At 41.1% G+C, this 15,934-nt stretch overlaps 1 protein-coding gene across 1 annotated transcript in view; it reads right to left on the bottom strand.

Annotated features, from left to right (window-relative positions):
* Positions 1–15,934, bottom strand: part of ptprma (protein tyrosine phosphatase receptor type Ma) — a 535,684-nt gene that overhangs the window by 436,278 nt on the left and 83,472 nt on the right. The window contains exons 2-3 of the mRNA XM_034183087.1: positions 10,502–10,669; positions 9,888–9,997 (exon numbers count right to left, since the gene is read on the bottom strand). Coding sequence (XP_034038978.1) covers positions 9,888–9,997; positions 10,502–10,669 — 278 coding nt within the window. The remainder of the gene's footprint in view (positions 1–9,887; positions 9,998–10,501; positions 10,670–15,934) is intronic.

The following is a 15,934-nucleotide window of genomic DNA, read 5'->3' on the forward strand; positions in this document are numbered from 1 at the left end:
GTGTGTCTTGTGACTCGGACCGTCAGTTCATTAAATGTGTGTCTTGTGACTCGGACCGTCAGTTCATTAAATGTGTGTTTTGTGATTCCGACCGTCAGTTCATTGTTTTGTAACTCGGACTGTCACTTCATTAAATATGTGTTTTGTGACTCGGGCCGTCAGTTCATTAAATGAGTGTTTTGTGACTCTGACCGTCAGTTCATTAAATGTGTTTTGTGACTCAGACCATCAGTCTATTAAAAGTGTGTTTTGTGACTCAGACCATCAGTCCATTTAATGTGTGTTTTGTGACTCGGACCGTCAGTTCATTAAATGTGTGTTTTGTGACCTGAACTGTCAGTTTATTAAATGTGTGTTTTGTGACTCGGACCGTCAGTTCATTAAATGTGTGTTTTGTAACTCAGACCGTCAGTTCATTAAATGTGTTTTGTGACTCAGACCGTCAGTCCATTAAACGTGTTTTGTGACTCGGACCGTCAGTTCATTAAACATGTGTTTTGTGACTCCAACCATCAGCTGATTAAACGTGTGTTTAGTGACTCCGATCATCAGTTCAATGTTTTGTGACTCGGACTGTCAGTTCACTAAATGTGTGTATTGTGACCTGAACCTTGAGTTTATTAAATGTGTGTTTTGTGACTCGGACCGTCAGTTCATTAAATGTGTGTATTGTGACTCTGGCCATCAGTACATTGTTTTGTGACTCAGACCATCAGTTCATTAAATGTGTGTTTTGTGACTCGGACCGTCAGTTCCTTAAACGTGTGTTTTGTGACTCGGACCGTCAGTTCCTTAAACATGTGTTTTGTGACTCGGACAATCAGTTCATTAAATGTGTGTTTTGTGACTCGGACCGTCAGTTCATTAAATTTGTGTTTTGTGACTCAGACCGTCAGTCTATTAAATGTGTGTTTTGTGACTCGGACTGTCAGTTCATTAAATGTGTGCTTTGTGACTAAACCGTCAGTTCATTAAACGTGTGTTTTGTGACTCTGACCGTCAGTTCATTAAATGTGTTTTGTGACTCAGACCGTCAGTCCATTAAACGTGTTTTGTGACTCGGACCATCAGTTCATTAAATGTGTGTTTTGTGACTCAGACCATCATCTGATTAAACGTGTGTTTTGTGACCCGGACCGTCAGTTCATTAAACGTGTGTTTTGTGACGTGAACCGTCAGTTTATTAAATGTGCGTTTTGTGACTCGAACCGTCAGTTCATTAAATGTGTGTTTTTTAACTAAGACCGTCAGTTCATTGTTTTGTGACTCGGACCGTCAGTTCATTAAACGTGTGTTTTGTGACTCGGACCATCAGTTCATTAAACATGTGTCTTGTGACTTGGACCGTCAGTTCATTAAATGTGTGTCTTGTGACTCGGACCGTCAGTTCATTAAATGTGTGTTTTGTGATTCCGACCGTCAGTTCATTGTTTTGTAACTCGGACCGTCACTTCATTAAATATGTGTTTTGTGACTCGGGCCGTCAGTTCATTAAATGTGTGTTTTGTGACTCTGACCGTCAGTTTATTAAATGTGTGTTTTGTGACTCGAACCATCAGTTCATTAAATGTGTGTTTTGTAACTCAGACCGTCAGTTCATTGTTTTGTGACTCGGACCGTCAGTTCATTAAACGTGTGTTTTGTGACTCGGACCGTCAGTTCATTAAACGTGTGTCTTGTGACTCGGACCGTCAGTTCATTAAATGTGTGTCTTGTGACTCGGACCGTCAGTTCATTAAATGTGTGTTTTGTGATTCCGACCGTCAGTTCATTGTTTTGTAACTCGGACAGTCACTTCATTAAATATGTGTTTTGTGACTCGGGCCGTCAGTTCATTAAATGTGTGTTTTGTGACTTGGGCCATCAGTTCATTAAATGTGTGTTTTGTGACTCGGACCGTCAGTTCATTGTTTTCTGGCTCGGACTGTCAGTTCATTGTTTTGTGATTCGGACCGTCAGTTCATTAAACGTGTTTTGTGACTCAGACCGTCAGTTCACTGTTTAGTGACTTGGACCATCAGTTCATTAAACGTGTGTTTTTTGACACGGACTGTCAGTTCATTAAACATGTGTTTTGTGACTCGGACCGTCAGTTCATTAAACGTGTGTTTTGTGACTCAGACCGTGAGTTCATTGTTTTGTGATTTGGACCGTCAGTTCATTAAACATGTGTTTAGTGACTCCGATCATTAGTTCAATGTTTTGTGACTCGGACCGTCAGTTCACTAAATGTGTGTATTGTGACTCGGACCATCAGTTCATTGTTTTGTGACCGGACCATCAGTTCACTAAATGTGTGTATTGTGACTCAGACCGTCAGTTCATTGTTTTGTGACTCGGACCGTCAGTTCATTGTTTTGTGGCTTGGACCATCAGTTCATTGTTTTGTGACTCGGACCGTCAGTTCATTAAACGTGTTTTGTACTCCAACCATTAGCTGATTAAATGTATGTTTTGTGACTTGGGCCATCAGTTCATTAAATGTGTTTTGTGACTCGGACCGTCAGTTCATTGTTTTCTGGCTCGGACTGTCAGTTCATTGTTTTGTGATTCGGACCATCGGTTCATTAAACACGTGTTTTGTGATTCCGACCGTCAGTTCATTGTTTTGTAACTCGGACCGTCAGTCCATTAAACATGTTTTGTAACTCTGCCGTCAGTTCATTAAATGTGTTTTGTGACTCAGACCGTCAGTCCATTAAACGTGTTTTGTGACTCAGACCGTCAGTCCATTAAACGTGTTTTGTGACTCAGACCATCTGTTCATTAAATGTGTGTTTTGTGGCCCGGACCGTCAGTTCATTAAACCTGTGTTTTGTGACTCGGACCGTCAGTTCATTAAACGTGTGTCTTGTGACTCGGACCGTCAGTTCATTAAATGTGTGTCTTGTGACTGAAACCGTCAGTTCATTAAATGTGTGTTTTGTGATTCCGACCGTCAGTTCATTGTTTTGTAACTCGGACTGTCACTTCATTAAATGTGTTTTGTGACTCGGGCTGTCAGTTCATTAAATGAGTGTTTTGTGACTCTGACCGTCAGTTCATTAAATGTGTTTTGTGACTCAGACCATCAGTCTATTAAAAGTGTGTTTTGTGACTCAGACCATCAGTCCATTTAATGTGTGTTTTGTGACTCGGACCGTCAGTTCATTAAATGTGTGTTTTGTGACCTGAACTGTCAGTTTATTAAATGTGTGTTTTGTGACTCGGACCATCAGTTCATTAAATGTGTGTTTTGTAACTCAGACCGTCAGTTCATTAAATGTGTTTTGTGACTCAGACCGTCAGTCCATTAAACGTGTTTTGTGACTCGGACCGTCAGTTCATTAAACATGTGTTTTGTGACTCCAACCATCAGCTGATTAAACGTGTGTTTAGTGACTCCGATCATCAGTTCAATGTTTTGTGACTCGGACTGTCAGTTCACTAAATGTGTGTATTGTGACCTGAACCTTGAGTTTATTAAATGTGTGTTTTGTGACTCGGACCGTCAGTCTATTAAATGTGTGTTTTGTGACTCGGACTGTCAGTTCATTAAATGTGTGCTTTGTGACTAAACCGTCAGTTCATTAAACGTGTGTTTTGTGACTCTGACCGTCAGTTCATTGTTTTGTGACTTGGATCGTCAGTTCATTAAACGTATGTTTTGTAACTCGGACCGTCAGTTCATTAAATGTGTGTTTTGTGACCTGAACTGTCAGTTTATTAAATGTGTGTTTTGTGACTCGGACCATCAGTTCATTAAATGTGTGTTTTGTAACTCAGACCGTCAGTTCATTAAATGTGTTTTGTGACTCAGACCGTCAGTCCATTAAACGTGTTTTGTGACTCGGACCGTCAGTTCATTAAACATGTGTTTTGTGACTCCAACCATCAGCTGATTAAACGTGTGTTTAGTGACTCCGATCATCAGTTCAATGTTTTGTGACTCGGACTGTCAGTTCACTAAATGTGTGTATTGTGACCTGAACCTTGAGTTTATTAAATGTGTGTTTTGTGACTCGGACCGTCAGTTCATTAAATGTGTGTATTGTGACTCTGGCCATCAGTACATTGTTTTGTGACTCAGACCATCAGTTCATTAAATGTGTGTTTTGTGACTCGGACCGTCAGTTCCTTAAACGTGTGTTTTGTGACTCGGACCGTCAGTTCCTTAAACATGTGTTTTGTGACTCGGACAATCAGTTCATTAAATGTGTGTTTTGTGACTCGGACCGTCAGTTCATTAAATTTGTGTTTTGTGACTCAGACCGTCAGTCTATTAAATGTGTGTTTTGTGACTCGGACTGTCAGTTCATTAAATGTGTGCTTTGTGACTAAACCGTCAGTTCATTAAACGTGTGTTTTGTGACTCTGACCGTCAGTTCATTGTTTTGTGACTTGGATCGTCAGTTCATTAAACGTATGTTTTGTAACTCGGACCGTCAGTTTATTAAATGTGTGTTTTGTGACTTGGACCGTCAGTTCATTAAACGTGTGTTTGGTGATTCGGACCATCAGTGCATTACACGTGTGTTTTATGACTCGGACCATCAGTTCATTGTTTTGTGACTGGGACCGTCAGTTCATTAAATGTGTGCTTTGTGGCCCAGACCGTCAGTTCATTAAACGTGTGTTTTTTTACTCGGACAGTCAGTTCATTAAACATGTATTTTGTGACATGGACCGTCAGTTCATTGTTTTGTGACTCGGACCATCAGTTCATTAAACGTGTGTTTTGTACTCCAACCATTAGATGATTAAACGTATGTTTTGTGACTTGGACCGTCAGTTCATTAAACGTGTGTTTTGTGACTTGGACCGTCAGTTCATTAAACGTGTGTTTTGTGACTCAGACCGTCAGTTCATTGTTTTGTGACTTGGATCGTCAGTTCATTAAACGTATGTTTTGTAACTCGGACCGTCAGTTTATTAAATGTGTGTTTTGTGACTTGGACCGTCAGTTCATTGTTTTGTGACTCGAACCGTCAGTTCATTAAACGTGTGTTTGGTGATTCGGACCATCAGTTCATTACACGTGTTTTATGACTCGGACCATCAGTTCATTGTTTTGTGACTGGGACCGTCAGTTCATTAAACGTGTGTTTTTTTACTCGGACAGTCAGTTCATTAAACATGTATTTTGTGACTTGGACCGTCAGTTCATTGTTTTGTGACTCAGACCATCAGTTCATTAAACGTGTGTTTTGTACTCCAACCATTAGCTGATTAAACGTATGTTTTGTGACTCGGACCGTCAGTTCATTAAACGTGTGTTTTGTGACTCAGACCGTCAGTTCATTGTTTTGTGACTTGGATCGTCAGTTCATTAAACGTATGTTTTGTAACTCGGACCGTCAGTTTATTAAATGTGTGTTTTGTGACTTGGACCGTCAGTTCATTAAACGTGTGTTTGGTGATTCGGACCATCAGTGCATTACACGTGTGTTTTATGACTCGGACCATCAGTTCATTGTTTTGTGACTGGGACCGTCAGTTCATTAAATGTGTGCTTTGTGGCCCGGACCGTCAGTTCATTAAACGTGTGTTTTTTTACTTGGACAGTCAGTTCATTAAACATGTATTTTGTGACATGGACCGTCAGTTCATTGTTTTGTGACTCGGACCATGAGTTCATTAAACGTGTGTTTTGTACTCCAACCATTAGATGATTAAACGTATGTTTTGTGACTTGGACCGTCAGTTCATTAAACGTGTGTTTTGTGACTCAGACCGTCAGTTCATTGTTTTGTGACTTGGATCGTCAGTTCATTAAACGTATGTTTTGTAACTCGGACCGTCAGTTTATTAAATGTGTGTTTTGTGACTTGGACCGTCAGTTCATTAAACGTGTGTTTTGTGACTTGGACCGTCAGTTCATTGTTTTGTGACTCGAACCGTCAGTTCATTAAACGTGTGTTTGGTGATTCGGACCATCAGTTCATTACACGTGTTTTATGACTCGGACCATCAGTTCATTGTTTTGTGACTGGGACCGTCAGTTCATTAAACGTGTGTTTTTTTACTCAGACAGTCAGTTCATTAAACATGTATTTTGTGACTTGGACCGTCAGTTCATTGTTTTGTGACTCAGACCATCAGTTCATTAAACGTGTGTTTTGTACTCCAACCATTAGCTGATTAAACGTATGTTTTGTGACTCGGACCGTCAGTTCATTAAACGTGTGTTTTGTGACTCAGACCGTCAGTTCATTGTTTTGTGACTTGGATCGTCAGTTCATTAAACGTATGTTTTGTAACTCGGACCGTCAGTTTATTAAATGTGTGTTTTGTGACTTGGACCGTCAGTTCATTAAACGTGTGTTTGGTGATTCGGACCATCAGTTCATTACACGTGTGTTTTATGACTCGGACCATCAGTTCATTGTTTTGTGACTGGGACCGTCAGTTCATTAAACGTGTGTTTTGTGATTCGGACCGTCAGTTCATTAAACGTGTGTTTTGTGACTCGGACCGTCAGTTCATTGTTTTGTGACTCGGACCGTCAGTTCATTAAACGTGTGTTTTGTACTCCAACCATTAGCTGATTAAATGTATGTTTTGTGACTTGGGCCGTCAGTTCTTTGTTTTGTCTTTCGGACGATCAGTTCATTAAACGTGTGTTTTGTGATTCGGACCATCAGTTCATTAAATGTATATTTTGTGACTTGGATCGTCAGTTCATTGTTTTGTGACTCGGACCGTCAGTTCATTAAACGTGTGTTTTTTTTACTCGGACAGTCAGTTCATTAAACATGTATTTTGTGACATGGACCGTCAGTTCATTAAACGTGTGTTTTGTGACTTGGACCGTCAGTTCATTGTTTTGTGACTCGGACCATCAGTTCATTAAACGTGTGTTTTGTACTCCAACCATTAGATGATTAAACGTATGTTTTGTGACTCGGACCGTCAGTTCATTAAACGTGTGTTTTGTGACTTGGACCGTCAGTTCATTAAACGTGTGTTTTGTGACTCAGACCGTCAGTTCATTGTTTTGTGACTTGGATCGTCAGTTCATTAAACGTATGTTTTGTAACTCGGACCGTCAGTTTATTAAATGTGTGTTTTGTGACTTGGACCGTCAGTTCATTAAACGTGTGTTTGGTGATTCGGACCATCAGTTCATTACACGTGTGTTTTATGACTAGGACCATCAGTTCATTGTTTTGTGACTGGGACCGTCAGTTCATTAAACGTGTGTTTTGTGATTCGGACCGTCAGTTCATTAAACGTGTGTTTTGTGACTCGGACCGTCAGTTCATTGTTTTGTGACTCGGACCGTCAGTTCATTAAACGTGTGTTTTGTACTCCAACCATTAGCTGATTAAATGTATGTTTTGTGACTTGGGCCGTCAGTTCTTTGTTTTGTGTTTCGGACGATCAGTTCATTAAATGTGTGTTTTGTGATTCGGACCATCAGTTCATTAAATGTATGTTTTGTGACTTGGATCGTCAGTTCATTGTTTTGTGACTCGGACCGTCAGTTCATTAAACGTGTGTTTTTTTTACTCGGACAGTCAGTTCATTAAACATGTATTTTGTAACATGGACCGTCAGTTCATTAAACGTGTGTTTTGTGACTTGGACCGTCAGTTCATTGTTTTGTGACTCGGACCATCAGTTCATTAAACGTGTGTTTTGTACTCCAACCATTAGATGATTAAACGTATGTTTTGTGACTCGGACCGTCAGTTCATTAAACGTGTGTTTTGTGACTTGGACCGTCAGTTCATTAAACGTGTGTTTTGTGACTCAGACCGTCAGTTCATTGTTTTGTGACTTGGATCGTCAGTTCATTAAACGTATGTTTTGTAACTCGGACCGTCAGTTTATTAAATGTGTGTTTTGTGACTTGGACTGTCAGTTCATTAAACGTGTTTTGTGACTTGGACCGTCAGTTCATTGTTTTGTGACTCAAACCGTCAGTTCATTAAACGTGTGTTTGGTGATTCGGACCATCAGTTCATTACACGTGTTTTATGACTCGGACCATCAGTTCATTGTTTTGTGACTGGGACCGTCAGTTCATTAAACGTGTGTTTTGTGACTCAGACCGTCAGTTCATTGTTTTGTGATTCGGACCGTCAGTTCATTAAACGTGTGTTTTGTACTCCAACCATTAGCTGATTAAATGTATGTTTTGTGACTTGGGCCGTCAGTTCTTTGTTTTGTCTTTCGGACGATCAGTTCATTAAACGTGTGTTTTGTGATTCGGACCATCAGTTCATTAAATGTATATTTTGTGACTTGGATCGTCAGTTCATTGTTTTGTGACTCGGACCGTCAGTTCATTAAACGTGTGTTTTTTAACTCGGACAGTCAGTTCATTAAACATGTATTTTGTGACATGGACCGTCAGTTCATTAAACGTGTGTTTTGTGACTTGGACCGTCAGTTCATTGTTTTGTGACTCGGACCATCAGTTCATTAAACGTGTGTTTTGTACTCCAACCATTAGATGATTAAACGTATGTTTTGTGACTCGGACCGTCAGTTCATTAAACGTGTGTTTTGTGACTTGGACCGTCAGTTCATTAAACGTGTTTTTTGTGACTCAGACCGTCAGTTCATTGTTTTGTGACTTGGATCGTCAGTTCATTAAACGTATGTTTTGTAACTCGGACCGTCAGTTTATTAAATGTGTGTTTTGTGACTTGGACCGTCAGTTCATTAAACGTGTGTTTTGTGATTCGGACCGTCAGTTCATTAAACATATGTTTTGTAACTCGGACCGTCAGTTCATTAAACATATGTTTTGTGATTCGGACCGTCATTAAACATGTATTTTGTGATTCGGACCATCAGTTCATTAAACATATGTTTTGTGACTCGGACCGTCAGTTCATTGTTTTGTGACTCGGACCGTCAGTTCATTAAATGTGTTTTTTTACTCGGACTGTCAGTTCATTAAACGTGTGTTTTGTGACTCGGACCGTCAGTTAATTGTTTTGTGATTGGGACCGTCAGTGTTTTGTGATTCGGACCATCAGTTCATTAAACGTGTGTTTTGTGATTCGGACCATCGGTTCATTAAACGTGTGCTTTGTGACTGGGACCGTCAGTTCATTAAACGTGTGTTTTGTGATTTGGACCATCAGTTCATTAAACATGTGTTTTGTGATTCGGACCGTCAGTTCATTAAACATGTATTTTATGACTCGGACCATCAGTTCATTAAACGTGTGTTTTGTGATTCGGACCACCAGTTCATTAAACATATGTTTTGTGACTCGGACCGTCAGTTCATTAAACATATGTTTTGTGATTTGGACGGTCAGTTCATTAAACGTTTGTTTTGTGATTCGGGCTGTCAGTTCATTAAACATATATTTTGTCACTCAGACCGTCAGTTCATTGTTTTGTGACTGGGACCATCAGTTCATTAAACGTGTGTTTTGTGACTCGGACCGTCAGTTCATTAAACGTATGTTTTGTGACTCGGACCGTCAGTTCATTAAACATGTGTTTTGTGACTCAGACCGTCAGTTCATTAAACCTGTTTGTTTTAAACTGGTCCTGAAATCTTATTTCCTTTCCTCATCACTCCTTCCTACATCGCTCCTTTTACCTTTCCTCCTTTTTTGGAGCTGTTCTTCGAATTTTTTCATCAGTTCTTGAAGCAGCAATCAAACAGATTATTTCCAGGAAAATCTTTGTCTTGTGTTCGACAACGGATTATTTTCTTAAGCAACATGGTCATTTTTGAAAGATTTTAAAAGTTTTCCTCCCATCCTTATTGCCACGCCTTTATTGCCACCCTGTCTGTGTTGATGTCACAGCTTTAAGACATAAATGAGTTTCTGCTCCATGTATCAAAGGGCTTTTGACACTGAGCTGTGGGAGGAGCATCAACCCGAGCCGACCTCAGGACCTGAAGAACACTCAAGTCGTCTCTTCATTGTTACCTGGTAATAAAAAGGCCAGAAAGTTGACACTGCTAGCTCCACCCCCTTCCAGGTATGGTATGCGGGCCCAGAGGAGTTGAAGACTGGAACACCCAACGGGCTCTCGTTTTCTAGGATTTAAAAAAATAATCAGAATTGGTGGCTCCGGCTCCAGATGATAGATACATCATGTGATCGATAAACAGCAGTACTGTACAGTACCAGTACCACCAAACACAAACATCCATGCTGGCAGAAAAATACTACAGTATATTGCTAGAGGTACTACATTCCAATATAAACTTAGTATTGTAACTTGGAGGATTGCAGTGTGTACTCTGGTGTATGTAGTATTGTATTACTCTTTTGGTATTTATGCGTACTTAGTTTGCCCTGTACTGTGTGGCAAAATGTGTGTGGTACTTTTTAAAATGACTCTGTGTGGTACTGCAGTACAGCTTTGCTGCATATCAGAATAGAGACAGGGTGTGTATGTGACAGTACTTCAATATTTATATGGAGTATTTGCATTATGATACTTTGTAGTACTGCAGGATTCTATGACAGTACTTGCATATGCATCACTGTGTTTGAAGCAGTAGCTGTGTGTTGTGGCGGTCAGTGTACTGCAGTACCTTTGATGTAGACGTTGAGCGCGGTGGGGGCGGCGCCCTCGCGGCCCCCGGCCTGGTAGAACAGGAAGCTGACACAGTGCGTGTCGTTCTCCTTAAGCGGCGGCAGCAGCAGCTGAGCTCGCTGGCCGCCGTAACGACCCGACGTGTTGACAAACACGAAGGAGGCGCCTGTGGAGACACAGAGACGGCTACTTAAGACAAAGAGACATTCAGGATGTCAACATGAGACACCCGTCAACAAAAACACAAGGAAACCTTGTAAGGAGCAGGAAGTCAACTGGAACAAAAATTAAACCCCCACAAAGAGGGAGTGTCTCCAACAACCATCAAATGAGGTCAGGTGATCATTTCATTGGTTCCTGCAGACTCAGTAAATGTTCCACCGGTGGATGAGTGAAGGTACTTTAGCCTTCAAGGGGACATTACTTCATGGATGTTCTCAGACTTGGACTCTAACCAGTGTCCTCAGGTGAGGACTGGATGTCTTTGGTCCCAGGTCTCTGTGGAGGATCTTTGGGTCTTGCTGGAATGACTTTGTATCCATTGAACAGTTACTTAGTGAGACTCAGATGAAGAGGATCACTAACGCTGTGAGAAAACATCAGACACCACGTTTAGTCCATGTGGGGAGTTTGTCTGGAGATGATCCAGGACACAGGTGTCTCAGTGTGGAGGACCCCAGAGACTGGAGAAGGACACAAACACACCCACAATTCACCTGGCCAAGGACATGCCCATGTTTCACCTGGCCAAGGACCATACATCTTTGATCTTGGCTGATGAACTTTGACCCTGACCTTTGATCTCAAAAACTGACTGCATTCATGTTTTGAGCTTTACCCTAATCACTTGGATTCCTTGGCAGAGACTGTTTTCATCTTGCTTTGATTCTGTAATGGGATCAAAGGAATTAGGATTAAGAAATGGTTCATGACCTTTGATCCTAACCACTGAACAAATCAATTTCGATTTCATGAGCAAAGTAACTGAATAAGCATCAAAGTTCCAACATTTTAAACAAAGTTCAATTCTCAATGGCCTAAAGCTAAATCTTCACTTTTGATCAATTCTTCACCGAAGCAAAGCCCGACTCCGCCACCAAGTGTCATTCAAGATGTTCATGTTTAAACCCACAAAAATAACATCCAAGATAAAAAAAAAAATTAAGATAAACATGACATGGAGAAGCCCTGTGATGGACCAGCGCCACGTCCAGGGTGAACTCCGCCTCTCAGCCAGTGACCACTGAAATGGGCTCCACCCCCATGACTCTTCACTGGAATAATCGGGTTAGTGAGGTGGATGGATGGATGATGGAAGAGTAAAATATTATAGAATCAAAAATGTTAAAAAGTGTGAAAGAAATGTACAAAACAAAAACATGGATTCTGCAAATGGAAGACACACAAAAAAAGTAAAACCCATCAAAATAAAAGCATGTTTACACAGAGATGAAGACGAGGGTCCAGATGGGGGGGACAGATTTCACAATAAATGCAGAGTAAAAGCTTGCGGATAAAGACCACAAAAACAGACAAATAAAAAGATGAAAGGACCATGTGACCAGATGGCACCATGGCAACAACTAATTAAAACGTAAAGATCATGAAAAACATCAAATTAAAAAAAAAAACACACCCTCACACTGGAGTGTTGGAGGGGAAAAAGGGACGAGCCATCAATTCATACATCAACTAACACGTTTTGACAAATCAGTCGTTTTGTCGACTGTCACGTCTATAATTGGAAAACTTCAGAATAAAAACAGGCCGTTTGTTTTATAGCTTTGAAAATGTGTGTGTGTGTGTGTGTGTGTGTGAGTATGTGTGTGTGTGTGTGTGTGTATGTGTGAGTATGTGTGTGCATGGGTGTGAGTGCGTGCGTGTGCAGCCCCTCATTAGTACACGTTCAGCGCTCCAGCTGTCAATCACGGTGTCTCTGGATTCTCATGTCTTTGTGCGTCTGTCTTTTGCTAAAGTTTCTCTGAAATTCAAATCACTCGTCATTTCTCGGCTGGCAGCAGGTTGAAGGGCATTTCCATGGCAACAGATGGAGACCGGTATCAGAAAAACATTCTTTCACTCAATCATCTGCAGCTGTCAATCACACAGACCATTCAGCAGCAACGAATGGCTTCAAACCTGCTAAAAACTCGTCTGCTCTCGTTCTGTCTCCACATTCTGCTTCTGCTAGATTTTAATAAATGTCTTTTAAAAGGGTAACAAACAGCTTCACTTTTTAAAATGATTCTGTTGATTTATGAGTTCTTCTTCCTGCTGCTCTCATTAGGGGGCGCCACAGCAGATCAATTATCTCCGTCATCACTCCCAAAGAGAATCTCAACATCTTCAGCTCTGCCACCTGTCTTTTTGTTAGTGCCACCGTCTCTAAACCATACAACATAGCTGGTCTCACTACTGTTTTGTAAACTTTCCCCTTCACTCTTGCTGATATTCTTCAGTCACAAATCACTCCTGCCACCTTTCTCCACCCACTCCACCCTGCCTGCACTCTCTTCTTCACCTCTCTACCACACTCTCCATTACTTTGAACAGTTGACCCCAAATATTTAAACTCATCTACTTTCACCACTTCTACTCCTTGTAACTGCACTATTCCACTGGGCTCCCTCTCATTCACACACATGTACTCAGTCTTGTTCCTACTGACTTTCATTCCCCTTCTCTCCAAAGCATATCTCCACTTCTCCAGACTAGACTCGACTTGCTCTCTACTCTCACTACAGATCACAATGTCATCTGCAAACATCATCGTCCATGGGGACTCCTGTCTGATCAATTTCAGTTCAATTTTCAATTAAATTTAATTTCATTTATATAGCACCAAATCACAACAAAGTTGGCTCAAGGCGTTTCACACAACTAAGGTCTAACCTTACCAACCCCCAGAGCAAGAACACAGGTGACAGTGGTAAGAAAAAACTTCCTCTGATGATTTGAGAAAGAAACCTCAAGCAGACCAGACTCAAAGTTGTTTCCCTCTGCTTGGGTCATGCTACCAACACACTTTACAAAACAATTCACAAAACGAACATACAGGAAATGTTGCCGTGCACAGGACGGTTTCTGGAACATATACCACACCCATCTCTGGATGGAGCTGCACCTCAACCAAAGAGAAAAGAAAAAAGCAGAATCAAGCATCAGAAAGACAACAAATACAGTATAATTTGTCAACATTAAGCAACAAAAAAACAGAAGAAATACTAAGGTGATCGCCGGCCACTAGCCCTAAGCTTCATTTAAAGACCACATCCGTTTCCTAATAAAATAACTAAAAATTGTAAAAAGCATAGCAACATACTATACCAGTATGCTAGCTATATGAAAGGGAAAATAAGTGCATCTTAAGTCTGGACTTGAACGTCTCCACAGAATCTGTTTTATTGACGCAGGGAGATCATTCCACAGAACAGGGGCACGATAAGAGAAAGCTCTGTGACCCGCAGACTTCTTATTCACCCTAGGGACACAAAGTAGTCCTGCACCCTGACAACACAGAGCCCAGGCCGGTACGTAGGGTTTAATTAGGTCAACTAGGTAGTCTGTGAACAATTTTATAGGTTAGGAGCAGAACCTTAAAATCTGATCTCACTGGGACAGGAAGCCAGTGCAGAGACGCCAAAATGGGTGTAATGTGGTAAAACGTTCTGCTTCATGTCAGCAGCATTTTGAACCATTTGGAGACCCCTAATGCTGGACTGTAGTAAACCAGAAAATAGAACATTGCAGTAGTCCAATCTAGAAGAGATAAACACATGGATCAGGGTCTCAGCATCAGCCATAGACAGGATGGGACGAATCTTTACTATATTTCACAGGTGGAAGAAAGCAGTCCTAGTAATATCGCTAATTTGGAGGTCAAAGGACAACGTAGGATCAAAAATTACACCAAGGTTCCTCACTTTGTCAGTCTGATGACAAAGTGGTGACAAAGTGTATGACACACGAGCCGAGGCTGAGTGTTAACTGGTCAAATTGATGCCGATGTCTCACTGGACCAAGAACCATCATTTCAGTCTTATCAGAGTTTAAAAGTAGGAAGTTTCTAGACATCCAACTTCTCACTGATGCACAGTGAGAACGACTGGTCAAGTATGACGTCAGCCATGCAAGGGCACTCCCAGTAATCCCAAAATGATTTTCCAGCCTATCAAGTAGAATATGATGATCCACTGTATCAAATGCAGCACTGAGATCGAACAGCACCAGAACCGTAGTGGTGTCCGAATCCATTGTAAGCAGATCATTCACCACTTTAGTGAGAGTCGGCTCTGTGGAATATTTTCTAAAAGCAGACTGCAGTGGCTCAAAGAGATTATTCTCAGTAAGACTGTCTACGAGCTGCCGTGACACCACTTTTTCCAGAATTTTAGAGTAAAATGATAGATTTGATATCGGCCGATAGTTTGTCAATACACTAGGGTCAAGATTAGGTTTCTTAAGTAATGGTTTAATCACTGCAGATTTGAAACATTTAGGAACAGATCCAGAAGTTAAAGAAAGATTAATAATTTCCAGCACAGTCGGCCCAAGAGTGGACCACAGGTGTCATGACAGGGTGTGACATGGCACAGAAAGTGGTAGGACACACAATGCAGACTCACAGGCTGAAGCGTGGAGGTAAAAATAGGCTTTATCAAAAAACAGGCAATGGTTCGGTACACAAAAAGGCAGTCAGCGGGGCGGCAGTACAGACAAGCAAGAGGCAGATCCATAGTTCAGTACACAAGCAGGGGTCAGGTTCACGGCGTGGCGGAGATCGAGTCAAACAAGCTAGGACAAAAAACGAGACAAACACTGTGACAAAGAAGGCGAGGATGTGACACATGATCGACAAACTAGCAGGGAAGTGAGGGACTGCGGGAGCTTAAATACAAGGGGAGTAATCAGGGCATGATGCAAAACAGTTGTGGGGAAGGTTCTGGAAGGGGAGTGGCCAGACAAGACAGGTGGGTGTGAATGACAAAACAACTAAGTGCCAGTGACACACCCACAACTAACAGAGATAAAAAGAACTGAAAATCACAAACTGATGTGCTCCTGTGTCAGGACTCAAAAAATAAAAAGGCAGAGACTAACTAAGACAGAACTCACCCTGAAGTATAAAGGGAAATACATATAAGTACAAGGCAGAGTGCAAGTAAAGAAGAAAACAAAAAGCAAGATCTAGACTAGAACTGATACAGAATAAAGTATGAGAGTAAATGCCATGACCAACAATTAGCCGACTAAGAAAAATAAAAGACACAAGACTAAACCAATGACAAAAGAATACCAATGAAGAAAAACACAGCATAACTGATAATCAGAGAACCAGGGTGCTGAATGGGCCGAATCCTAACAACAGGTCCTTAAACAGTTTTGTTGGTATAGGATCAAATAAGCAGGCTGTGCTTTTTGTAGACGTTAC

This window comes from Thalassophryne amazonica, chromosome 1 (genome assembly GCF_902500255.1).
Source record: "Thalassophryne amazonica chromosome 1, fThaAma1.1, whole genome shotgun sequence".
NCBI lineage: Eukaryota > Metazoa > Chordata > Actinopteri > Batrachoidiformes > Batrachoididae > Thalassophryne > Thalassophryne amazonica.